Source organism: Notolepis coatsorum, assembly GCF_963971535.1.
Source record: "Notolepis coatsorum genome assembly, chromosome: 5".
NCBI classification, from domain to species: domain Eukaryota; kingdom Metazoa; phylum Chordata; class Actinopteri; order Aulopiformes; family Paralepididae; genus Notolepis; species Notolepis coatsorum.
Window position 1 is genome coordinate 169,119,028 of NC_140169.1, and position 26,791 is coordinate 169,145,818.

The following is a 26,791-nucleotide window of genomic DNA, read 5'->3' on the forward strand; positions in this document are numbered from 1 at the left end:
GATCAGGGCTGAAGTTGAATAAAATATTTATGGAAAAGAAAGTGGGAAATTATTTCAACATAATCTTTTTATGGAGTTTTTCAATTTAGTCCCCTAATAAGAGTATAATACTTTAGTTTTCAGACACAAGGGTTAAATAACAATGGCATAGGATTTGAATTTAAACACAGTGGAGCTTAGATGATCTACAGTTGTCCACGACTTATCCTCCAAGGCATCTGCTATATAATAATCTTCAGATTTACTTAAGTGTTATTTGTAGGTTACAGCAGTAAGCATTAGTTTGCTCAGTCAATTATGGCCAATTCGTTTTATATTGTTTAATACAGTTAAATAAATAGATAAATGAAAAGCAATTTTTTTTGGATCCCCCCCCCCACTGTACCAAAAATAATACCGAACCGTGTCTTCAAAACCGAGGTACGTACCGAACCGTGGATTTTGTGTACCGTTACACCCCTAATGTTTCTATAACTCTCTCCCATATAACTCTCTCCCATACCCTTAACACCAACCGCTGAAGTGCCCTTGAGCAAGGCACTAAACCCCCAACTGCTCCAGTGGAGTTGCTCAGTGGCCAACAGTGTCAGACTGTGGTTGTACTGGGGCCTAACAAAATTAATAGTTGGTTTCAGGTTGGTTGTCAGTTTGGCCATGGGTAGGTAGGGAATTTATTTTATTTTATTTTTCTATTTTATTCTTTCCCACGGCGACTATGGATAGGGAATTTCTTTATTTAATTAAAATGTTCACAACAACATGGATGCATGTACTCTGTCAGCATGTTTAATATCCATAATACTAAATGTTTGACTAAGATTTATATGAAACTTTATTAAAAAAAAAAAAAAAAAAAAAAAAAAACGTTTTTTTTTTTTTTTATAATTTTTTCTAAAAACTCATAAAATATATTGGGTCGCACCTAAATCGGCAGGGTCGGTCGGCAACCTGAAACCAACTATTAATTTTGTTAGGCCTGGGCAGCTCCCAGGTGTGAATGGAACTCTGTGAATGTGAAGCAGGGCGTAGCTGAAAAAGAGCATCCGTGCTCAGCGAACCTACCCTGGGTAAATAAAGGTTAAAATTAAAAATTAAAAAAATAAACACTGCAAGAACAGGCTGAAGCAGCATAAGTCATTCAAGTAGATGCCGTCCATGGAAGAACAGTGTCCATGAGGGTAATTCCTTGTACTGTATGAACCAGGGAAACAGTGTGCTGGGGTACCCCAAGTTTGACTCTGGTTCGCTTGACAATTAAGTTTGGGTCACTTCGGTTCCAAGAACAGGCTGAAGCAGCATACGTCATTCAAGTAGATGCCGTCCATGGAAGAACAGTGTCCATGAGGGTCATTCCTTGTACTGTATGAACCAGGGAAACAGTGTGTGCTGTGCTGGGGTACCCTAAGTTTGACTCTGGTTCGCTTGACTTAAGTTCGGTTCCTTGAGATGCCTCCCTCCCGGTCTGGCGCATAACGAAGCCACTTCTTGACAGTTTCGCTGTAGTCCTGGTCGGTCAGCTTGGGGTCAAACTGTCGAGCAGCAGCTGATAGACACAAAAATAAAAAAGTGAGGAAGAGAGGTGAGATGATGTACGATGATAAGAGCACCCCTACTTCACACGAGTTAGATTTTTTTTAATCACTCAATTACTCACTCTGTAGGTCTACAGTAACAAGCTACAGTCAGCATCCAGTTAGACTGGACAGGAAAGAGAATTAAGCAATCGCCTAGCCTGACACCATCTAGGCAATACAATGTGTATCCATGCACCTCTAAAGCTCACCAATTACGTTGTCCATTTCTTATAGGTTGCACTTTCATCACTTTATTCCAACATAACACTTTTTTAAAGTTTTTGCAACAGCATAATTATATTTTGAATCACCAGCAGACAGTCATGCCTCACTACCTAAACTTAACCTATGAAGTAGTTTGCAGGGAGTTTGGAGTTGCTATAGTCGCGAAACGGAAGTTGAATATTGAATTGCAGGAAGTATGGTGTTTGTAGGGTTTGTAATCACTCGTTTAGCATTTCAAATATTTTAATATTTAAATAAATAAAACGTACATCAACTCCGAGCAGCAGTTTCTCCGTAGGCTCCTTGAAGTACACCATAAGGAAACACTGTGATAGACCCTCTAAACACTGTGATAGACCCTCTAAACACTGATAGACCCTCTAAACACTATGATAGACCCTCTAAACACTGTGATAGACCCTCTAAACACTGATAGACCCTCTAAACACTATGATAGACCCTCTAAACACTGTGATAGACCCTCTAAACACTGTGATAGACCCTCTAAACACTGTGATAGATCTATCAGTGTTTAGAGGGTCTATCACAGTGTTTAGAGGGTCTATCACAGTGTTTAGAGGGTCTGTCAGTGTTTAGAGGGTCTGTCACAGTGTTTAGAGGGTCTGTCACAGTGTTTAGAGGGTCTATAACAGTGTTTAGAGGGTCTGTCAGTGTTTAGAGGGTCTGTCACAGTGTTTAGAGGGTCTGTCACAGTGTATAGAGGGTCTATCAGTGTTTAGAGGGTGTGATAGACCCTCTAAACACTGTAATAGACCCTCTAAACACTGCGATAGACCCTCTAAACACTGTGATAGACCCTCTAAACCAGGGGTGTACAGTGCGACATATATATCGCACGTGCTACAGCAACAGCTGTCTGTGCGATGGATGGATTTACTTCAGTAGCACTGGTGCGATAGGGATTCGGTTCATATAGATACTCTTATTTTGAAAATCCTGTAGCGGGTCTCATTTCTGCCCACGCGCAGCTCCAGCTAGGCTCCGAAAGCTAGCAACGTTCAGGTGCATATGATACTCTTATTTTGAAAAAACTCTTGTGACAACTCGACGAGTCGTATCCGCCCTATCCGTGCTTCTGCAAGGAGCAGCACGTTGGTCGGTTGGTGCGCACTGCTGCGTTAACACAGCAGTGCGCCTACACGTCCCGAAATAAGTCCGTGGTGTTTTTTCTTTCTCGCAACGGGTCAAATGCATCTACATGCTTTGCACCGTCGCCATTCCTTTATGCGCACATCGCCCGAAATTAACGTTTATGTACCATTACAATCACTACAACGTTAGCAAGCTAACAAGCTAATCCTGATCAGAGGCGCAGAGCCAGCAGACACAGTGTGGAAAGGGAAATGGGGGGGCACTCTCTCCCCTTCCCTGTGTGTGTGTTAAGGCTGAGCCCGAACCCTGTTTTTAGGGTTCGAACGTTCGCCAGGGTTTATCGAACGAACGTTCGAACGTTCGTTTTTTGTAAATGTTTTAATAATTCTTTTTTTATTACATTTTTTTTTTTCATTTTGTGGCATTAACGTTATATAGTTAGTGTTACACGTTCAATAACATGTATTCACTCTTGGTCGACGGGAAGGAGAGAGGCGCGCGCCTCGGCTCCTTCCACCGTCTCCTCGGAACGGGGGACGGCAGAGAGACAGAGAGACACCGGCGCGGGGGTCCCGCCGGGCTCCCAACACGCCTGCCGCCTCGGCCAGAGTTGTTTCCAACGCAACCACCTCCCGCCATGAAGCTCGCGCTCCGTGGCCGAAAAAGGCTGGTATTTATTAATGATCCTTCCGCAGGTTCACCTATGGAAACCTTGTTACGACTTTTACTTCCTCGGTGGGGAGCTAACGCTACGTTAATGCTTCTCTCAAGCAGATCAATGGCGGCATTGCCGGAAGTAAAAAAAATAATAAACGCTTGCCGATTGGTGGTAACAGCAGAGGCGGGTGCAAGCGGTGTGGCGTAATTGGCAGAATCGCCTGTCATTCAATCAAAATTGTTCTATTGCATTGGTTGAGACTAGAGCTCTGGTTGAGTATCCAGCAACAGCCCGGCAGAGACCATACTGGTTGAGCCGAGCGACTCGGGGGACGCGCCGCTTCACATCGCCTCACCGTCGTTGCGACTGCTTTATTTTTTTTCACCGAACGTTCGAACCCATTAATTAAAGTCCGAATGTCAGCTTAACGAACGAACGTTCGAACGTTCGGGCTCAGCCTTAGTGTGTGTGCGTGCGTGCGTTTGGAAAGACGATGAAGTCACTAGTCAGGACTCAGGACAGGAGTATATTATAGTAAACTGAGGATGGACAGATAATGATGATATTCAAATATAAACAAGTTTCGAGAGGAGTGGAAGTTTGAAGACAGACTAGACTACAATATGATGCGGGGGTGGTGAGTTGAAACAGTGTGTGTGAATGAATGAATGAAAACTTTATTTAACAGATTGCAGAATGGGTACAGTACGGCTCAATACACACAATTGTTAAGGGGATGCAGACCAGAGAAAGACGTTTGTCTTGTTTACATCAGGGTCCCCCATTGTGTGTGTGTGTGTGTGTGTCCCAACCGACCCCACTTCTATGTTTCAATAAATTATTTGCATTTAAAACTATTAACGCTGACTCATTCCTTCAGTCCACTCAAAATTATGCTAATATTCCTTATGTTGTTTATGATATTAATTGAAAATAGCATATGAGAGTATCATAGTAATAATAACACATGGCGATATACTAAATGACAGCCAAACATGGCACTGCAACTAAATAACACAAATACAATAGGCACATTTGTGACTGTTACAAATATAACACGTTTTATACTTGTGCTACAAGATTTTGGCCTGTGCTACAAAACTATCAACCTCTGTAGCACCAGTGCTATGTGCAAAAAAAGTTAACGTACAGCCCTGCTCTAAACACTGTGATAGACCCTCTAAACACTGTTATAGACACTCTAAACACTGTGACAGACCCTCTAAACACTGTGACAGACCCTCTAAACACTGTTATAGACACTCTAAACACTGCGATAGACCCTCTAAACACTGATAGACCCTCTAAACACTGTGATAGACCCTCTAAACACTGTGATAGACCCTCTAAACACTGTGACAGACCCTCTAAACACTGTGATAGACCCTCTAAACACTGTGATAGATCTATCACAGTGTTTAGAGGGTCTATCACAGTGTTTGTCGGGTCTATCACAGTGTTTAGAGGGTCTGTCAGTGTTTAGAGCAGGGGTGCCCAACCATTTTTGAACCAAGATCTACTTTTTAATTTACCACCTAGCCGAGAGCTACCAGCCAAAATTGTATATTGTAAGCCGTCATTTAAGGCTTTATAAAAGCAGCATAATGAATACAAATCTGTCAGTGCCGAGTCCGACCTCATCTTAAATAACAAACAGCATTGCTTGTTGTAGTTAACAAGGAGAGGCAGAGTTGATTTAGCAAAAAAAAAGAAATAAAAAAAAAGAAATTATAATCTAATTTTATTAATCAAGATCTACTTGAAATCAGCCCGCGATCTACCCGTCGATCGCGATCGACTGGTTGGGCACCACTGGTTTAGAGGGTCTATCACAGTGTTTGTAGGGTTTGTAATCACTCGTTTAGCATTTCAAATATTTTAATATTTAAATAAATAAAACTTACATCAGCAGTTTCTCCGTAGGCTCCTTGAAGTACACCATAAGGAGTCTTCTCCGAAGCCTCTGGATCATATCTGGCCAGAACTTCCCTGATCTCCGGGTTGTCCAGTTTCTGGCAGAACTGCAGGATGGTCCGTCCTCTCTGACCCAGGGCATCTTGGATCTTTTGAAGGGCATCTGTGTCTGTCAGGAGGCCAAAGTGGGAGAAAAGCCCCGTCTGAGCGAAGAGAAAAGGCCATTCCTCTTTGAGCTCCACCATCGTTGGTGCAGGCATTTTGTTCAAGTACCGCTGCAGGATGACGTAGGTCCTCTCCATCAGAAGTTCTGCTCTCTGCCCCACCCATCCCTTCCTCTGTGTACAGACATACAAATACATGTAATGAGTACCCAAGTAACAACAATTAAATTTGATGTCGCCACCTCTGGGAAATTGAGTGGCAAACCTTTAATTTCATGCTATCTCATCATTACTCATTCTGAATATTAAGGTGGCCTTTTTGCTTAATGTGGGATGTTTATTCATGTGTCAATTGACCAAAAGTAAAGTAGATTGCATGCCTGAGTAGATGTTCTGCAGATCCCTTTTCAAAGCCCCCAAGGCTTCCTGTCTCCCCTCCGGTATGTCTGCTGGGCCCCACCTCACACACCTAGGGATAGGAAGGAATCATAGGTTAACTCAATACTATTGGGGGAAATTATTATTAAATTATATTTTACAAATCGGATACATAATTTAAACATTCAATCCAAATAACCTAAGTTAGTCTAGCATGGCAGTGCCCCTGTAACCCCTAATTGCTCCCAATGGAGTGTGAATGGAGAGGACACTGGCGCTGTTTTGCCACCCGTACACATACCCGTATTGGTTGACAGGACTTCTCATCAGCCTGGACTCTCCTGCCACTCCAGTGTGTCGTCTTCCCTCTCTGCGGCGCCTAGCCTTCTTTAAATACAAGGAGACTAACACTAAACAGCAAAAAAAAATTATGATGCTGTTAAATGATAAGTTCACAATTTGACTGTAGACCCCTCTACCATGAACCTGAAACACAGAACCAATAATTTCACTCATCACTGCAGTGTTGAGCTTACTTCTGTTCATCACATATGGGACATAAGATCTCTCCCTGTGCAAGCTGTGTAAGGATGATGAACCTTCAACCTATTAAAGAAAAGAAAAGAAAATTAGAATCAGTGAAGCAAATGTGACCACTGTGTTTCTGTCCTGTGTGAATAACGGACACGGGAGTCGAGATGGATGGAGCACTTCTCTTTTACTGAGCTGTGAATGGGACACACAACCAGCAGGTTAACCTGTTCCACCCGAGTGTTGCATAAAATTTGCGTTTTTAATATCAAACGTATTCAAGTATTAACATCACTAACATGTCACAAAAGCATGTAGAATGTATATTATCATCAATACGTTAGTTTAGCAATAGGTTAAAAGTGCCATTAGATAGATTTAACTTTTCGATTGGCTGAAGTATATTCCGAGAGGGCGACCATTTTGGAACTTTTGAACCGTGGGAATTTTTCTGAACTACACTTCCTGGAAGATTATAATGGGATTCAAGGTTCAGAGTTCTGTATGAATTATTTCAATAACTGTTATTATTCGGGATAATAAGCCACAAAAGGTAACGTTTGACAAATTATAGTATAGTATAGTTTCTCTTCCCTATACTATTGTTAACATGTAGGAACAATTAGATCTGAAATTAGTTTCAAAACGGTTGCACTGTGGGGAAAATTTAAAAGTACAGTAGATTACAGTAGATTATTATCTGTTATTATGCATGCCTGGTGATACTAAATCCAAATTGAACTCAGGCATTTGAAAGATTTTGAAAGATTTGAAATATGAAATATGAAATATTTGAAATATTATTATAGAATATGATGCTTATAAATGAGCTATAATAAGGTAATTTATAAGCATCATATTCTATAATAATATTTCAAATTGCATTGGTACGGATGGGAGAATTCAGTACTGTATCTACAGAACCTTCGGTTTAATCATCTTCCCTTTATTAATTTCCTTCGATTTTTTTTACACATGATCTCAAGAGGGGACTGAACGAGATCAGTGGCAGTTTTTAATGTTTGGTCATTATTAGCATGGTGTTATTCACTGTCAAAGATGCAAAGAAAAATCATAATTCATATTCTCCTTTGTTTCATCACAATTTAAGCAAGCCTAGTAATAGACACAATATTTCTGACACTGTGAATACATTCCCTGAGGTCCATAGATGTCCCTAGATACCAAGAATATGCAAATTAACCTTTTGATTTTGATTACAGTATTTTATTGTGAAATAATAATTAAATTATGTGAAATATTGCTATGTTATTGTGAGATTACAAAATCTGATGTGATATTACAGGGGATTTTGATTGCAGTATTTTATTGTGAAATAATAATTAAATTATGTGAAATCAAAGGATACTGTATGAATGTCACTGTTATCAATAACCTACCTGTATAAAGGTTGTTGCAAATATTTTTTCCCCTCATAAATATACCACTATATACATTCATTTCTTATATTAGTTTTAAAATGACCATTTAACAGTGCTCTGAAAATGCTCTGACAAGATCATTCACTGTTTTAAGCACGAACACATAAGGAAGGGAGGGAGAGAGACAGGCCCTGCACTTAGGGCTGGGCGATATGACGTTATCGCGATAAAATTATAAAATTATTTTCATATAATTCGATATCGATAATTATCGTCGATATAATGTATGTCAAGTTTAATTAACTTATTATGCTGCTGCGAATGTCTCAAGTCGAGTTGATGTCGTCATCAGTCCGCGCACGTTAGAAGTTAGCCGACAAGCGGAATATCTCATGGCAATGTAATAAATATGACACTAAAATACTCTCTTCCGCCACAATATATTGAAACGACGTCCACTGTATACCACACACTACTATGAACGTGGCCTCAGAATTCACCCCGCACACATACTCTGCACGTAAATATATAAAACATCGCTGTGCAAGCTAGTTAGCCTAGCCAGCCTGTTGTCTTATTATGCTGCTGCGAATGTCTCGAGTCGAGTTGATGTCGTCATCAGTCCGCGCACGTTAGAAGTTAGCCGACAAGCGGAATATCTCATGGCAATGTAATAAATATGACACTAAAATACTCTCTTCCGCCACAATATATTGAAACGACGTCCACTGTATACCACACACTACTATGAACGTGGCCTCAGAATTCACCCCGCACACATACTCTGCACGTAAATATATAAAACATCGCCGTGCAAGCTAGTTAGCCTAGCCAGCCTGTTGTTCCTAAGCGGTGTATTCCATGACAATGTGCTCAATATGATACTAAAATACTCTCTTCCGCCACAATATATTGAAACGACGTCCACTGTATACCACACACTACTATAAACGTGGCCTCAGAATTCACGCCGGACACATACTCGGCACGTAAATATATAAAACATCAGTAGGGAGCAGCTAGCTTAGCACAAGGGCTGGAAGCAGTAGGGACCAGCTAGCCTACTAGCCTAGCTATTAGCTTCAGCTAGGAGGCACGCATAGCGGTTAATATAACATTCTCTACCATGAAAAAACAAACACACCACTACTCCGCTGGCGTTTGCAATCGAAAGCATACATACAACATACAACATAATCGACATTATTGCCATGCAGTACTCACCAGTCTTAACGATGCAGAGAGAGACATGAGGTACGTAGCTGCCAGGAAGCTGCCGCACAGGTGCATTCTGGGAGGCGGGGCACAAGCGCAGTGCAGTCTGGGTGATGAGACAATGACGACAAACAGCATACGTTGAACAGCATTCGTTGATTCAACATTTATTAGATATTGGCATTTCAATCATTAAAATGCAACCACAAAACAATATTGATTCAATGACATGTTTTCAACATTAGTCAATTGCTTCAGCGGTTAATGGGTGATTCACCATCAATCGTCGACCTTAACCAAAAATCAAGCATTTTGACCATAAATCAACATTGAATTAACACCTTTTGCTATCTGGGAAAGGCACGGCCCCCACGAGCTTAAGGTTAGACCTCCGGACTGTCAGGAGCCTCTGATCGGCTGACCTGAGGGACCTGGTGTTGGAATAGGGGGATAGGAGGTCTGAGATGTAGGAGGGGGAGGGTGACTCTTAAGGCTTTAAAAACAAATAGGAGAACCTTCAAATCTATCCTGTAGCGTACTGGAAGCCAATGAAGGGAGGCAAGGACAGGGGTGATGTGGTCTCTCTTACGGGTTCCGGTCAACAGTCTGGCAGCGGCGTTTTGTACACATGTGCTTTAGACTAACGCTGTTCAGTGTCGTTTATCATGGCCAGGAGGATGCAAAGTATGTTTACAATCACATTTCCACCATTACTCTTCTCAGCCATGAAATGCGGGTGTGTGCACGTGTGCATGCATGCATTCATCAATGTATATAGAGAGTAATAACTGGTATAATCCTCTGTCTGTACAGTGTCCCTGTGCACTGTATGTGAGGGCCTGTTGTTATTCTACCATGTGGTGGTGTATGTGGACTCTTGATATATCTTCACAGCATTGTGATTAGGACACATTTTGTAGATTCGATTACAGTAGATTTGATTCAAATATATTGTCATTATACAGCACAAGTAGCTACAGTACAACAAAAAGAGGTTTGGCATCCAACCAGAGTGCAAATGTAACAGTAACGTGCAATAGTAATATACAATGTGCAGGTGATTAAAATGTGTATACACATATATAGTGCTAATCAGATGTATGTACAGCGTTGTAATAGTGATATGTACAGTGATACAGGTATAAAAACAATATGTTGGAGTCACACTGGCCAGCAGTGTGTCTAGTAAGAGTCAGTAAGGGATATGTTCAGATATAAATGGTATCTACATATATGTAAAAAGGACATGCTATCATACAGAGTTATATGGGTTATATGCAGGTGTATAAGTAGGTAAATAGAAGGATTATATGCAGGTATATTCAGACAGATATGGATATATATATATATATATATATATATATATATATATATATATATATATATATATATATATATATGCAGTAAATATAAATATATAAATAGATACGGTATACATGCCATATTGTACATGCTATCATACATATATGGGTAGACTATCGTATACGGTAGGTGATACATACATGTCTGACTAGTAGTGTGTATGTGTGTGTGTGTGTGTGTGTGTGTGTGTGTGTGTGTGTGTGTGTGTATGTGTGTGTGTGTGTGTGTGTGTGTGTGTAAGAACGTTTCAGTAGCATACGTGACAGCTTTCAGTAGCATACGTGACAGATTTCAATGGTATATGGACACGTTTTTCAATAGCATAGGCCTACGTATGATTTAAGTGACGGTATATGTTCTAAACGGACCCTGTGTGTGCGTGGTCATGCATATCTGTAGATGATGACTGTGGAGATGGCAGTGACGAGCTGGGCTGCATCCACTCCTGCTCCAACACTCAGTTCCAGTGCTCCAGTGGGCGCTGCATCCCGGACCACTGGGCCTGCGACGGAGACAACGACTGTGGAGACTCCAGCGACGAGAACAGAACCTGCGGAGGCGCTTCGGCTGGTAAGAAAGAACACACGCATTAATTACTGAGCTGGGAAATAATTCTACCGTGTTTAGTAGGGGTGGGAATCACCGGAGGCCTCACGATACGATCTTATCACGATACTTGAGTCACGATACGATAGTATTGCGATACTAAATATATTGTGATATGCTGAGTATTGCGATATTAATATTGCGATATATTACGATTTATTACCTTTTTTCAACTGCAAAGTAAAACTTTGTCGACATGTTTTATCTAATCAAATAAAGTTCAGTCTGTTCATCTCACTTCAATAATTTCTATTGCAGAACTTGGTATTTTCTCAAGCAGACAGATGTAAACACACTGTAATCTGTGTTGCATGTACCTGACAAACTGAACAGTTTGTATTACAGTCATATTCCAACTTAACTGAATGCACACGTGTGTGTGTGTGTGTGGACTACTGTACTATTACAGGTATTGAAATGAACAATGCAACTTCCTTATACAATTTTTTTTATAAATAATTAAATATTGATACTTGATATCCCTGTATCGATACAGTATCGCCACGCAAAGTATTGCAATACTACTACTGTACATATCGATATTTTTCCCCACCCCTAGTGTTTAGTGAGGACGTCACAACGGTGCTTGAACTGACGCGCTTGTAGGAGTACCGGATCCAGTCGTCGTGTCTATGGGGAAACGTCCAGAGGGGATTTAAAAAATAACGACCTCTTCGAAGGTCCGTGGTTCATGTATAGTTGCTCCACGCGTTGGTATGTTGTCTAGAAGAAAGATCTCCTTCATTTATGGTCGTAGTTTTGAATTTCGAAGCCTATTTAATAACACGACTATTTCTTATTAGCAGCATCTAGCACATGGACTCTTTGGTAGTAGCTACACTTCAGTAGAGGCCAGGCAACATCCACTGTATGATATTAGCATTTTAACTGAATTGACTCAATAGATACTGAAGGATATTGCTGGTTTGCATATGGTTATATAACAGCATGTATGTAATGCAAATATCTATAGACTGGAGTTTAAAGGACCCTGTGTGTGTTAAATTCTAAGCCTGTGGGAGACGAGATAGGAGCCAAGGTCAGCCACAGAGTCAGGGAGACGTCAACATTCAGTTACGAGATAAAGCAGTAGAGGAACATTCTTCACAGAGGAGCAGTAGCAGCGTCACTTTGACAGAGAGACGTCCGTTTGCGAAGAGAGTTAGAGAAACATTGCGAGAAAGAGAGAGAAAGAGAGAGAGAGAGAGAGAGAGAGATAGAGAGATAGAGAGAGAGGAATAGAGAGAGAGAGAGAGAGAGAGAGAGAGAGAGAGAGAGAGAGAGAGAGAGAGAGAGAGAGAGAGAGAGAGAGAGAGAGAGAGAGAGAGAGAGAGAGAGAGAGAGAGGAAGAGAGACTTTATGGCTGTTAGTTATTCCGGTAGGGACCAGAATAGTTTGGATAGCGAGACGGACCACATCAAGCAGCTGAGCTTGGGGGGTGGGAGAGATAGCTACAGGCTAACAGACAGGCTTCGGCTAACAGGACAGGCCGCAGAACCACCAAAACGATCGACAGAGATAGAATCTATTAATCTAGTTTCTTATACCACCAAAGACATCCATTCTGTACTAGATGCTACACAGTATGTTTATGGAAATAAACATCCTTTTTGATAAAGAGACGATGACGCCAGTTAAATGTTTGTCTGGATGCATTAACGTGGGTGCAACAGTGATTACAGCCAGTGCCTCAACATCAACAAATAAACACAACACCGGAGACTTCACGGAAAAGCAGATGGGGCCTGATAACAATCAACGAAAAAGGCTGAATCACGTTATCTAACAATACCCAATTTGCTTCAAATATCTTAACCGAGAAAGACAATCCCCACTGATCTCATTCAGAGAGGAGGTCTCTAGGAGGTCTCTATATGGTCTGTAGATGGTATCTAGGTGGTCTCTAGGAGGACTCTAGGTGGTCTCTATAATTATGGTCTGTAGGAGGACTCTAGGTGGTCTCTATATGGTCTGTAGGAGGACTCTAGGTGGTCTCTATATGGTCTGTAGGAGGACTCTAGGTGGTCTCTATATGGTCTGTAGGAGGACTCTAGGTGGTCTCTATATGGTCTCTAGGTGGTCTCTAGGAGGTCTCTAGGAGGTCTCTAGGTGGTCTCTAGGTGGTCTCTAGGTGGTCTCTAGGAGGTCTCTAGGAGGTCTCTAGGTGGTCTCTAGGTGGTCTCTAGGTGGTCTCTAGGTGGTTTCTAGGAGGTCTCTAGGTGGTCTCTATATGGTCTGTAGGAGGACTCTAGGTGGTCTCTAGGTGGTCTCTAGGTGGTCTCTAGGTGGTCTCTAGGTGGTCTCTAGGTGGTCTCTAGGAGGTCTCTAGGAGGACTCTAGGTGGTCTCTATATGGTCTCTAGGAGGTCTCTAGGTGGTCTCTAGGTGGTCTCTAGGTGGTCTCTAGGAGGTCTCTAGGAGGTCTCTATATGGTATCTAGGTGGTCTCTATATGGTCTCTAGGTGGTCTCTAGGTGGTCTCTAGGTGGTCTCTAGGAGGTCTCTAGGAGGTCTCTATATGGTCTCTAGGAGGTATCTAGGTGGTCTCTAGGTGGTCTCTAGGTGGTCTCTATATGGTCTCTAGGTGGTCTCTAGGTGGTCTCTAGGTGGTCTCTAGGTGGTCTCTATATGGTCTCTAGGTGGTCTCTAGGTGGTCTCTATATGGTCTCTAGGTGGTCTCTAGGTGGTCTCTATATGGTCTGTAGGAGGTCTCTAGGTGGTCTCTAGGTGGTCTCTAGGTGGTCTCTAGGTGGTCTCTAGGTGGTCTCTAGGTGGTCTCTATATGGTCTCTAGGTGGTCTCTAGGTGGTCTCTAGGTGGTCTCTAGGTGGTCTCTAGGTGGTCTCTAGGAGGTCTCTAGGTGGTCTCTAGGTGGTCTCTAGGTGGTCTCTAGGAGGTCTCTAGGAGGTCTCTAGGTGGTCTCTAGGTGGTCTCTAGGTGTTCTCTAGGAGGTCTCTAGGAGGTCTCTAGGTGGTCTCTAGGTGGTCTCTAGGTGGTCTCTAGGAGGTCTCTAGGAGGTCTCTAGGTGGTCTCTAGGTGGTCTCTAGGTGGTCTCTAGGAGGTCTCTAGGTGGTCTCTAGGTGGTCTCTAGGTGGTCTCTAGGTGGTCTCTAGGAGGTCTCTAGGTAGCCTCTAGGTGGTCTCTAGGTGGTCTCTAGGTGGTCTCTAGGAGGTCTCTAGGTGGTCTCTAGGAGGTCTCTAGGAGGTCTCTATATGGTATCTAGGTGGTCTCTATATGGTCTCTAGGTGGTCTCTAGGAGGTCTCTAGGTGGTCTCTAGGAGGTCTCTAGGTGGTCTCTATATGGTCTCTAGGTGGTCTCTAGGTGGTCTCTAGGTGGTCTCTAGGTGGTCTCTATATGGTCTCTAGGTGGTCTCTAGGAGGTCTCTAGGTGGTCTCTAGGTGGTCTCTAGGAGGTCTCTAGGAGGTCTCTAGGTGGTCTCTAGGAGGTCTCTAGGAGGTCTCTAGGTGGTCTCTAGGTGGTCTCTAGGTGGTCTCTAGGAGGACTCTAGGTGGTCTCTAGGTGGTCTCTAGGTGGTCTCTAGGAGGTCTCTAGGTGGTCTCTAGGTGGTCTCTAGGTGGTCTCTAGGTGGTCTCTAGGAGGTCTCTAGGTGGTCTCTAGGTGGTCTCTAGGTGGTCTCTAGGAGGTCTCTAGGTGGACTCTATATGGTCTCTAGGAGGTCTCTATATGGTCTCTAGGAGGTCTCTAGGTGGTCTCTAGGTGGTCTCTAGGAGGTCTCTAGGTGGACTCTATATGGTCTCTAGGTGGTCTCTAGGTGGTCTCTAGGTGGTCTCTAGGTGGTCTCTAGGAGGACTCTAGGAGGTCTCTAGGTGGTCTCTAGGTGGTCTCTAGGTGGTCTCTAGGTGGTCTCTAGGTAGTCTCTATATGGTCTGTAGGAGGTCTCTATATGGTCTGTAGGAGGACTCTATATGGTATGTAGGAGGACTCTAGGTGGTCTCTAGGTGGTCTCTAGGAGGTCTCTAGGAGGTCTCTAGGTGGTCTCTAGGTGGTCTCTAGGAGGTCTCTAGGTGGTCTCTAGGAGGTCTCTAGGAGGACTCTAGGAGGTCTCTAGGAGGTCTCTAGGTGGTCTCTAGGTGGTCTCTAGGTGGTCTCTAGGAGGACTCTAGGAGGTCTCTAGGTGGTCTCTAGGTGGTCTCTAGGTGGTCTCTAGGTGGTCTCTAGGTAGTCTCTATATGGTCTGTAGGAGGTCTCTATATGGTCTGTAGGAGGACTCTAGGTGGTCTCTAGGTGGTCTCTAGGAGGTCTCTAGGAGGTCTCTAGGTGGTCTCTAGGTGGTCTCTAGGAGGTCTCTAGGTGGTCTCTAGGAGGTCTCTATATGGTCTCTAGGTGGTCTCTAGGTGGTCTCTAGGTGGTCTCTAGGTGGTCTCTAGGAGGTCTCTAGGTGGTCTCTAGGAGGTCTCTAGGTGGTCTCTAGGTGGTCTCTAGGAGGTCTCTAGGTGGTCTCTAGGTAGGGTGACCAGATGCAAAAAGTCCAAGTAAGATTTTGGTGGGACAAAGTGGGACAGATAGATAATGTACATTTTTTTATTAGAATAACATGGTCTTCACCGAGACCAATGTTTTTTTTTTGCTTCAAAAAGAGGGACATCCTCTCAATATGTGGGACGTCCGGTCAAATGGTGGGACAGTACAACCAAAAGGGGGACACCTGGTCACCCTATCTCTAGGAGATCGCTAGGTGGTCTCTAGGTGGTTTCTAGGAGGTCTCTAGGAGGACTCTAGGAGGTCTCTAGGTGGTCTCTAGGTGGTCTCTAGGAGGTCTCTAGTGTTACGATTAGGGGGAGAACAGAACCCAGTAAGCAGAAGGATGGAGGAGCCCCAGAACTACAAAATGACAGAGAACGAGACAGAGGTTGGTCTTCACAAAAGGTGGTGTTCTATTTATTTCAGAACTGAGAGAAGGCAAGACTAAACTACAAATAACAAAAGAACATAAACGGTGCAGCAGTGCTGGTACTAGTGAAACAGAACTTGAGAATACGGAAAATAACAGTAAACAACAAAACACTACACTTACTCAGAAAGACAACACAGTGCAACATGACGAGGGCAGGAACGGGGAGGAACAGGAAGTATGTCGCCACACAGAACAGAGGAAGACGACATACTTAAATACTATGCTAATTATAAGTGACAACACCTGGTGAGGCCAGTCCAAACATACAGAAACAATAAACCACAAACTAGACTAAACCAATACACAACAATAACAAAGGCAATATCACAAACCACAACCAGACAAGGGGAAGACCATTACACAAGGAAGGGAAAAGGCCAGGACAACAAACATGAAGCAATCAAATCAACAATAACAAAGAAACACAAAATGGTGGCTTGTCTCATCTGGCCCATCTGATGGTGACCACTAGGAGGTAGGAGACCAGGTAGGAGACCACTGTCAGGAGGTAGGAGACCAATGTTAGGAGGGAGGAAATGTTCACTGTTCCTTTCATAACCGGCCCAGTCAGGGCCGGCCCTAGGAACGTTACAGTACCTCCCCTCGAACGGGGGGCTTCCAGACCACCAAGAATATCGTCCATCCACGGGCGAAGCAGGAGGCCGGGACCCCGGAAAACCCCCAGGGCGAGGACCCGGAGAACTGGGGCCGGAAGGTCGAGGAAAAAACCCAGGAGGGGCATAGCAGCCAGGAGGGGCGAAAACACCCGAAGAGGGGGGGGGGGGGGGGGGGGGGATGGGCACCAAAACCCGGGGAGGAGGGCTAGACCTGGGAACAACGGCCCGATGAGGGGGGGTGGGGATGGGCACCAAAACCCGGGGAGGGAGGCTGGGCCTCGGAGCAGGATCCCGGATGGGAGCCCCTCCAACCGCCGGACCAGGGACCGGTCCAGGAGAGGCGGCGACCCCCGGAGCAGGACCCACCGTAGACCACGGCGAAGACCACGGCGAAGACCACGGCGAGGACCAGGACGCCGGTCACGGCGTGGGGGTGGACCAGACAGGGAGCCAGGACCAGTCGAGGAGCCGGGACCCGGCGTTGCAGCCGGACCATTCGTAGAGACTGGGCTGGGCGTGGAGACCGGTCCGGTCTCGACGGCGAGGCGTGGCGTAGAGGCCGGAGATGAGGAGCCGAGACCCGGCGTTGCAGCCGGACCAGTCATAGAGGCTGGGCTGGGCGTGGAGACCGGTCCGGTCTCGGCGGCGAGGCATGGCGTAGAGGCTGGGCTGGGCGTGGAAGCCGGAGGGGGAGTGATGACAGCCGGGGCTACACAGAGCGGAACCAGGCTGGCAGCGACAGCCGGGTCAGCTGTGGAGGCCTCGTCTGCTGCACTAGCCACGCTAGCCCTCCGAGTCTTGCCAGCTCTCGGAGGTCTGCGAGCTGCGGGGGCTGGGCTAACCGTGGGGCCTGGATCGGCTGTAGGGGAAATGTTAGCTGGGGATATCCGGTTAGCCTCAGGAGCTAGGCTAACAGTGAGGTTAATGGCAGCAGGGAAGACCTCGCTAGCTGTAGGTACAATGCTAGCTAGGGAGGCCGGGTTAGCTGCAGGGCCACGAACAAGAGACAGATCAGAGGGTGAAGGGAAATTATACCTCTCCATGAGGACTGCGACCTAGTTGGCCAACACCCCCATCTCTGCCTCCTGATCCGGATCCTGGTCTGCTACGGACCGGATCGTCTTAAGTAAAAAAAAACATTTAGCTGGGGCATAGGTGGACAGATCCCCCTCCATTAACTTGAGGATAACTCTCATTGTCCCCTTTACTCTTTCTGCTGGGTTCAGTATTGGTGGCGGCATTCTGTTACGATTAGGGGGAGAACAGAACCCAGTAAGCAGAAGGATGGAGGAGCCCCAGAACTACAAAATGCTTTTCAAAAAAGGTGGTGTTCTATTTATTTCAGAACTGAGAGAAGGCAAGACTAAACTACAAATAACAAAAGAACATAAACGGTGCAGCAGTGCTGGTACTAGTGAAACAGAACTTGAGAATACGGAAAATAACAGTAAACAACAAAACACTACACTTACTCAGAAAGACAACACAGTGCAACATGACGAGGGCAGGAACGGGGAGGAACAGGAAGTATGTTGCCACACAGAACAGAGGAAGACGACATACTTAAATACTATGCTAATTATAAGTGACAACACCTGGTGAGGCCAGTCCAAACATACAGAAACAATAAACCACAAACTAGACTAAACCAATACACAACAATAACAAAGGCAATATCACAAACCACAACCAGACAAGGGGAAGACCATTACACAAGGAAGGGAAAAGGCCAGGACAACAAACATGAAGCAATCAAATCAACAATAACAAAGAAAAAAGGCTTGTCTCATCTGGCCCATCTGATGGTGACCACTAGGGGGTAGGAGACCAGGTAGGAGACCACTGTCAGGAGGTAGGAGACCAATGTTAGGAGGGAGGAAATGTTCACTGTTCCTTTCATAACCGTGTAAATACTGTGTTACTGCACAGACGCCACTGTGCAAGCCATGCTGCCTCACATGGGCCTTAGGAAACAGATATTTCAGTTGTTCTGATGTGTCAACTCCCCCCCTATCCGACACTCTCTGAACGCCCCCCGGGGGGTGGTACCACTCCCATTGCTAAATCGATCCATCACAGAAAAAGGTATTGTTGTCCGTTGGTTTGTTTTTCAAACTAGAACCTCACATGTGAATGAATGAATGAATGAATGAATGAATGAATGAATGAATGAATGAATGAATGAATGAATGAATGAATGAATGAATGAATGAATGAATGAATGAAAACTTTATTTAACAGATTGCAGAATGGGTACAATACAGTACGGCTCAATACACACAATTGTTAAGGGGATGCAGACCAGAGAAATACATTTGTCTTGTTTACATCAGGGTCCCCCATTTTCAATTCATAAAGACATTTATGACATACAAAACATACATGACATCATGACATTTATGACATAGGGACATACATCACATACAGGTATAGTACTGTTACATTTGTGACATATACAATATGCAAATAATATACAGTGCTGTTACCCAGAATCCTAACAGATAATATGTACATAAATATGATGGGGAGGAGACTGTACATTAGGAGGGGGTGGGTGGGTAGGAGAAAATATATACATACGGTGGGGGGGAGACTGTCCATTAGGAGGGGGTGGGTGGGTAGGAGAAAATATATACATACGGTGGGGAGGAGACTGTCCATTAGGAGGGGGTGGGTGGGTGGAAGGGGGGGTTTGGACATTTACTGTGGCCAGTTTCGAATTGCAGCCTCCCGTAGGTGCTCTTCGAGAGCGGTTTTGAATGTCGGTAGGGATTCATGTGCATTTGTAGAAACGACATGTCTGCCGACGGCTGCTCCATCAGATCCAAAAAATCATGTCACATCACTCCCATTCTGGTATCCCTGCACTGGCTCCCGGTACACTATAGAATTCACTTAAAAATCCTCACTTTCACTTTCAGAGCACTCCACGGTCAGGCCCCTATCTACATCACTGAACTCATCCATCCCTACACCAACACCCGCTCACTCAGATCTGCCGATCAGCACCTCCTGGTGGTCCCCAGGTCCAGGCTGAACACAAGGGGTGATCGAGCCTTCGAGGTGACGGCACCAAGGCTCTGGAACGCTCTCCCCCTGGACCTGCAAACTGCCCCCTCTGAAAACTCTTTTAAAAACAACTAAAAACACATTTGTTCAGACAGGCCTTTGGTCATACATAGGCACATTTTCTTTTTCTTGTCCTCACTGTTCCTATAGTTTTGTTTTAATTAGTGACTCATGATTTTATCCAAATTCTTTTATTTTACTTTTTCTATCTGGTTTCACTGTCTTTTTTAACTACTTTCTGTTGTTGTTGTCATTTATTTCTGATTTTGTTTTATTGTGTTTTTATATTAAGCTGTAGTGTAAAGCACCCTGTGCATTCGTGCTGTGAAGGGTGCTATATAAATAAAAGTCATTCATTCATTCATTCAAAAATGCATCCCCATTCTAAAGCTTCCAGAGATCAGTTTAACTGCTATGGGTTTAAACTCATGTGTTAAAAAAATATCGCTGCCTATGCTGCCCTCACACTACTACTGATAACTGGTGCACATTTTCCGGTCCATAACAGACCGAATCTGAGCATAGCAGTCTTTGTGCAGAGAACATAATTCAGCCCTAATACAGAACGGGTTTAGCAGTACATTAACAGTAACTCCACAACAGAAATGTCACTGCACACACATCCATTCACACGGAAGGAGCTCAGGTTCAAGCATATCCAAGAACTCAAAGAAGTAATAATAATAACAATACACTTTATTTGTATTGCACCTCTCATACGATAATTGCAGCTCAAAGTGCTTCACAGCAGCAAAAAAGACAAAATTAGCACATAAAGTGCAGACATATAAAAATCACATCGTTTTTCACATTAGGATCCAACATCCCAATAGGCCACCATGTTTATGGTTTGATTTTATGGCAGTTTTAAAATAGACAACAGTGTTTCCCCTAGGATTTTTTTCAGGGGGGTGGCTATTTTACTAAAGAGTAAATAGAATAGACCGAGTAAAATAGTGCAATAGTGCAGTGAAATAAAATAGTTAGTAAAATAGAATAGACAGAGGAAAATGATGCAATAGTGCAGTACATTAAAATAGATCTGAATGACTGTTTAACAGTTTTAAAACCTGACAGTCTTTCTTACTGCTTGATACCCACACAGTTCAATACCTGGTAGTTTAGAACCTGTAATAAAAGAGTAAAATAGAATGGACAGAGTACAATAGTGCAATCTACAGTACAATCAGCAGCAGAGTGTATTAAAAGGCTAAGGTGAAGAGGTACGTTTTTTTGCTTATTTATTTTACATATTTAGAGATCTAGCTTCCCTCATGTCCATAGGTAGGGTGTTCCATACAGTAGCTTTGGTGCATAGTTTGTGATGGCTGCACCCCTGATTTTCGTTAGGCTGTGGTTTGGAACCTTCAATAGACCAGTAGTAGATGATCGTAATATTCTAGGAGGCACATAGTTGACAAGGTAATTTGTAATGTAGCTTGGTCGTCTTCCATTTAATGCTTTGTATATAAGGAGGAGGATCTTGAAATCGATTCTAAATGTTACCTGAAGCCAGTGTAGGTTAGCTAATACTGGACTAATGTGGTCTCTCCTCTTGGTTCTAGTTAGTAGCCTAGCTGCCGAGTTTTATTTATTTTTTTAATCCACTGTTTCTCCCATTTTTCTATATTTTCTCCCATCCCAATTTCGTATCATCCAATTCAACCCTCCCCTGTCACGAACGCTGTTTCTTGCCTCCCACAAGCCGGCTGCAATGTGGACTAAGTCATACATAGCACAAGTCCCCTCCGGTACTTGAGGTAACAGCAGTCGCATCTTTTCACCTGCGCAGCTCGATCTCTCAGTGGCGAGGAGTAACGCGTGGGAGGCTCACGCTGCCCCCGACACTTCCTGATTCTACTGCGCAGGCGCACCAACCGACATGTAGGAGTCGCTGTCCACAACGCCCGATCCCCACCCATCAGTTTCCCACCCCCTAATACGGCCAATGTGTATTAGTATGAACGACCAGCTAAACTGAAAGCAATGTGGAGCGCTTTGCTCGAACAGGTGAGCCCAGCGTCTCTGCATTCGTGGCGAGCGCCTTGCCCACTACGCCACGTAGCCGCCCTGCCTAGCTGCCGAGTTTTTAATGAGTTGGGAGTCGTTCTGTGTTTTTTGAGGGGAGGCCGGTGAGGAGTGCATTACAGTAGTCAAGTCGGCTTGAGATAAAGGCATGGATCAGTTTTTCAGCGGTCTTGATTTATAAATGGCCATATCTTAGCTATGTTTTTGTCACCTTGTTGATGTGTGAAGGTCTGAGTCTATTATAACACCAAGACTTGTAACTTCGGGTTTGATCCAAGGAGTAAGTTGTCCCATATTGCTCTGTCACATTTATCTTTTTGTTATAGGACCGACTAGTAGGATTTCAGTTTTCAGATTTCAGTCCTGATTAAATTTTAGGAAGTTGTTTGTCATCAATTCGTTTATTGCTAAGAGACATGTGGAAATGTTGTCAATAGCTGTGTGATCATTTGGTTCAGCGGAGATGTACAATAGTGTGTCATCTGCGTAACTATGGAAACATACATTGTGTTTTCTAATGATGTCTCCAAGTGGCAGCATGTATAGTGAGACTAATAATGGACCAAGGCAGCTCCCCTGTGGAACTCCGAAGTAGGTGTCATGTTGCTCAGAAGAATGATCTCCAAGCATGACGTAATATTTTCTCTCTTTGATATAATATTCTGAACCAGTTCAATACATAGTCACAACGGCCAACTAACTTTTCTAGGCGATTTATTAGGATATTGTGGTCGATTGTGTCGAATGCTGCGCTTAGATCTAATAGGACGAGAATTGAGACTTTATTTGCATCTACTTGAGTTTTTCTGAGGTCACTAATTACTTTAGTAAGACCAAAATACTTCTATGGCTTCTATGCTGAAACACAAATCAACGCACGCACGCACGCACGCACGCACGCACGCACGCACGCACACACACACACACACACACACACACACACACACACACACACACGGACACACAATGATGAGGAGCCCCACAACTGCACGTGCACGCACACCTGGGATGCATCTGTTCTCATTGATACAGATTATTAACATGGCAAATACTGTAACCATGATTTAAGTGTGCATAATAGGCTGATATTTATTTATATCGTAAAGATAGGATTGCATGTAGTGATAATGATTATAATATTATGAATATGTTATTATTATTACTGATTATGAACATAATTATGATGCCTTTGATTTGTGGGGTTGATTGTTAGCCATTCCATCTCCCATCAGCTGCAGGCTCCACTCGCATCACAGCTACTGTACAGTAGGACAGGGTGAATTATAGCCTATCAAGTGTGTACAGTATGTGTATGTACACTATTGAAGTATATGCCTACATAAATCAAGCGTTCCTGTTGTGTTGCTCTATAGTTTCCTCAGCCACCTGCAGATTGCGGCTGCATAAAAGATGCATCCAAGTCATCTGTGTGGGGTCTGGTTTACCTTGACTCAAATTGTTTACATGGGGGACATGTTTCGACACTTGTCCACCTGTTTTTCTTTTTATTTTACTTACATTTTTATTTTCAGTTTCTTGATTTACAAACAAACATCCACATACAACAATACAATTGGCGGTCAAAATTATAAAAGACAGTACCATACAATTCAACAGATAAGAACTAAAAGATATAGCTGATAGTATAAAATAATATCAAAATCAAATGAAGAGTTGACCTAAAATAAATTAACTAAAGGGAAAAGGGAAAACAAAAAAACTAAAACAAAGAAAAGAGATAAAATAATAAAGTGACATGGGTTCTTTGGTACCTTCATAGTTTATTTTCATTTCGATTTCTATTTATCTTCTTGTCTCCTTTTCACTCTCCTGTGATGTTGTTTCTTTTCTTCCTATACTCTTCCCACTTCTCCCATTTTGACTCAAAAAAACTCATCTGTTTTCTTAAAGTCAAGTCAAGTCAAGTGCTCTTTATTGCATCCTGTTGATCCACGGGGAGGGGCACGGGGAGGGGAAGTATACAGGCAGGAAAAATAATAGAAAGACAATGTATACTCTATTGATAATAGCAATAGCACACTGTCTGAAACCATTGCCCTGCAGGCACTGAAGAAATCAAAGAACATTTTTACATTTAGTCATTTAGCTCTGACGCTTTTATCCAAAGCAAATCCAAAGTTCTGTACAACAAGTCAGCAGTAAGGGTACAACTCTGGCAGCTAAGGGTAAGTAAGATTGTTCGTCAAACAGTGTCGAACTTGAGTCCTACATTCTTGAGTGCATAGTCGTATTATACTAATAGTAATATAGGCAAGGTACAGTAGATTCCTTAGTAGCAACGTGCATAATAGTAAAAGACAGTACTATGGTTAGTATGCACACTGAGAAGTGTCAAGAAGGGCGTCTCTTCTTTGGCACCGGGACAGTGCAGATGGTTTTCCAGAGCTGGGGCACCCTCTGTAGCCTCAGGGACAGGTTGAAGAGGTACTGGAGCTGTAGGAATGCACCAATATTGTTTTTGAGGTCGATACCAATATCCAAAAAAAAACATAATTATTTTTAAGCCCATATTGACCTTTACCAATATAATCTTTAGAATGCCCATTTGTCCTCCCTGTTGGAAGATTGTGCAAAACAACGGTTGCTATGTGTGTAGGGGTGTAAAAAGTACCCCGAAATTATACTTAAGTGAAAGTATGGCTACCGTCTCAAAATCGTACTCAAGTAAAAGTCAGAGTATCTGGCTAAAAACACACTTGAGTAAAAGTCAAAAAAGTTTCTATTTTTAAATGTACTTAAGTACTAAAAAGTTAAAGTAAAAACTTTTTTCTGACTATTCTTCTGATAACAGGTGTTTAATCAAAGATCCCCGCTTTCTAGTCTTGCACAAGGACCAATCAGCATGGAGATGGGCGGGTTAATTTGACATTGATGGGGATTTGATTGGCTGTTTTTAAATAAAGCGCGGCCGCAGGATTAATAACGTTAATGTTAGTTCGGCCAGAGAAACAAATATAGTAATTAAAATAGTTGGACCTGCGATATTTGTACTTTGTAGGTCTGCAGTTTAAATGTAAGGAGTCAAAAGGATGTTTTTTTTCTCTGAAATGTAATTGAGTAAAACCTAATAATACTCAAGTAAAGTACAAATCCCCAAAAACAGTACTTAAAGGGGAACTATTTTACTATTTCATTCACTATTTGGGCACTTTTACACAATTCCTGTGAGTCTATGGAACACCTCTGTAATATATATATTTTTTTTATTCATTGTTTTGTATTTCTAATCAAGTCCTCAAAAACAGCATTTTTCTACCTCAAGATCTCGAGCCGTTTTGAGCCTGGGCTCCTAAACCACTGCGCCGGGTCCCGCCGCCTGAACATTAACATGCAGCGGTGTCTTTCTGACATCACATATCGCGCACATTTTCAGATGACTCAGTTCAGTGAGGGTGAATATTGTGAGAGGAGAATTGGAAGAATGCGCCAATATGAGAATTTTGAGACATAGATTATATTAATATAAGTTCACATAGCTAGGAAACAATGCTAAACACTCAAAAAGGCCATTTATAAGATAGTTCCCCTTTAATATATATATAATATATCAGGATTTTGTAAAGAAGTCACAGTGGACCAGTAATCACTTGCTTTTCCAGTGTTTTACCTACTCCGCTACCGTACAGAAATTTGGCATTTTCCTTTCGAAAGTGGTTTCCAATGGTTACAGGCTGCCAAATTGAAAGACAGAAAATTGCACTCCACACTCCATGCAAGGCCTCTATTGTCTGCTGCTATATTGTAGACCTTTTCAGAAGTATGCTGTTGCCATTCCGTTGCTAGGGGAACAGCGTTGGCCCCTGTTTATTTCCTGTCAGCAACCGTATTAACACTAGCACAGCCATGGAGAAAATGACACTAATTCCCACCGGGAACGGGTCAGAATAATGGAGATGGGAGGGAGAGAAGGGAGAGAGGGTCAATGGGGGAGGGAGGGAGGGAGGGAGAAGGAGAAGGGGAGTGATGGAGAGAGAGATAGGGAGAGAGGGAGGGAGGGAGAGAGGAAGGGAGGGAGGGAGAGGAAGTGAGAAGGAGGAAGAGGGAGGTATAGAGAGAGGGAAAGATAGGGAGAAAGAGAGAGGGATAGAGAGAGAGAGGGATGGAGATGGAGGGAGAAGGAGAGAGGGAGGGAGATGGAGGGAGGGCGAGAAAAGGAGGGGGGAGAGAAAGGGAGGGGGGATAGAAAGGGAGGGATGGTCAAGGAGGGATGGAGGTGGCCGCTCAGCAGAAATAGCTGAAATAACGTTCTAATTCCATTTTCCTGAAGTCATTTTGAAATTTCAGAAACCGTGCCAGATAAAACGGGTACTTTTAGGAAAAGTAATTGAGTGACAAGGATACATGTATTGAAAATGCCTAGGAGTCATGTGAACCCTTGTCGGCTGTGCTAGTGTTAACAAACATTGCAACATGAAATACAAATGGGCCTATTTAGAACGTTCATGTTGTCAAGTTAGAAAAGGTCTATACAGCATATAGGTGCATCCCTGCTGGCTTGTTAGCCTTGTGTCGGGAGTTCCTCTGCAAGACTGCAGTGCGCATATAGTCGCTGTTTGGTTTCACAGAGGAACTAGACTCGAGGCTAACAAGCCAGCAGGGATGATACACCTATAGTGTGTATCAGCAGACAATTGGTACTAATTGGCTGGTTAGTCAGAAGAGGAACAACAGCAACACACACAGTGTCATAGATGCAAAGCATTCTTGCATTGATTGTACCGGTTTCATACATGCAAAGTAGGGATGCTCGATATTGGCTTTTTTACCGATACCGATATACCGATATTGTCCAACTCTTAATTTCCGATACCGATATCAACCGATATCAACCGATACAGATATATGCTGGGTTTCCCCCCCCCCCCCAAAAAAATGGAATCATTTCAGGTAATTAACATTACATATCTCTTGTTGTGGAATTAATACAACATTATGCATACTTTTGACAATAAATAAAATCAGAATTTGTTCTTACTTGCTTGCCTGGGTAAATAAAGTTTATAGAAATATAAATAAAACAT

General features: G+C 43.3%; 1 protein-coding gene across 1 annotated transcript in view; it reads left to right on the forward strand.

Annotated features, from left to right (window-relative positions):
* Window positions 1–26,791, forward strand: part of lrp1bb (low density lipoprotein receptor-related protein 1Bb) — a gene marked incomplete at its 5' end in the record, with an annotated part of 1,188,884 nt that overhangs the window by 579,949 nt on the left and 582,144 nt on the right. The window contains 1 exon segment of the mRNA XM_084314368.1: window positions 10,916–11,086. Coding sequence (XP_084170494.1) covers window positions 10,916–11,086 — 171 coding nt within the window.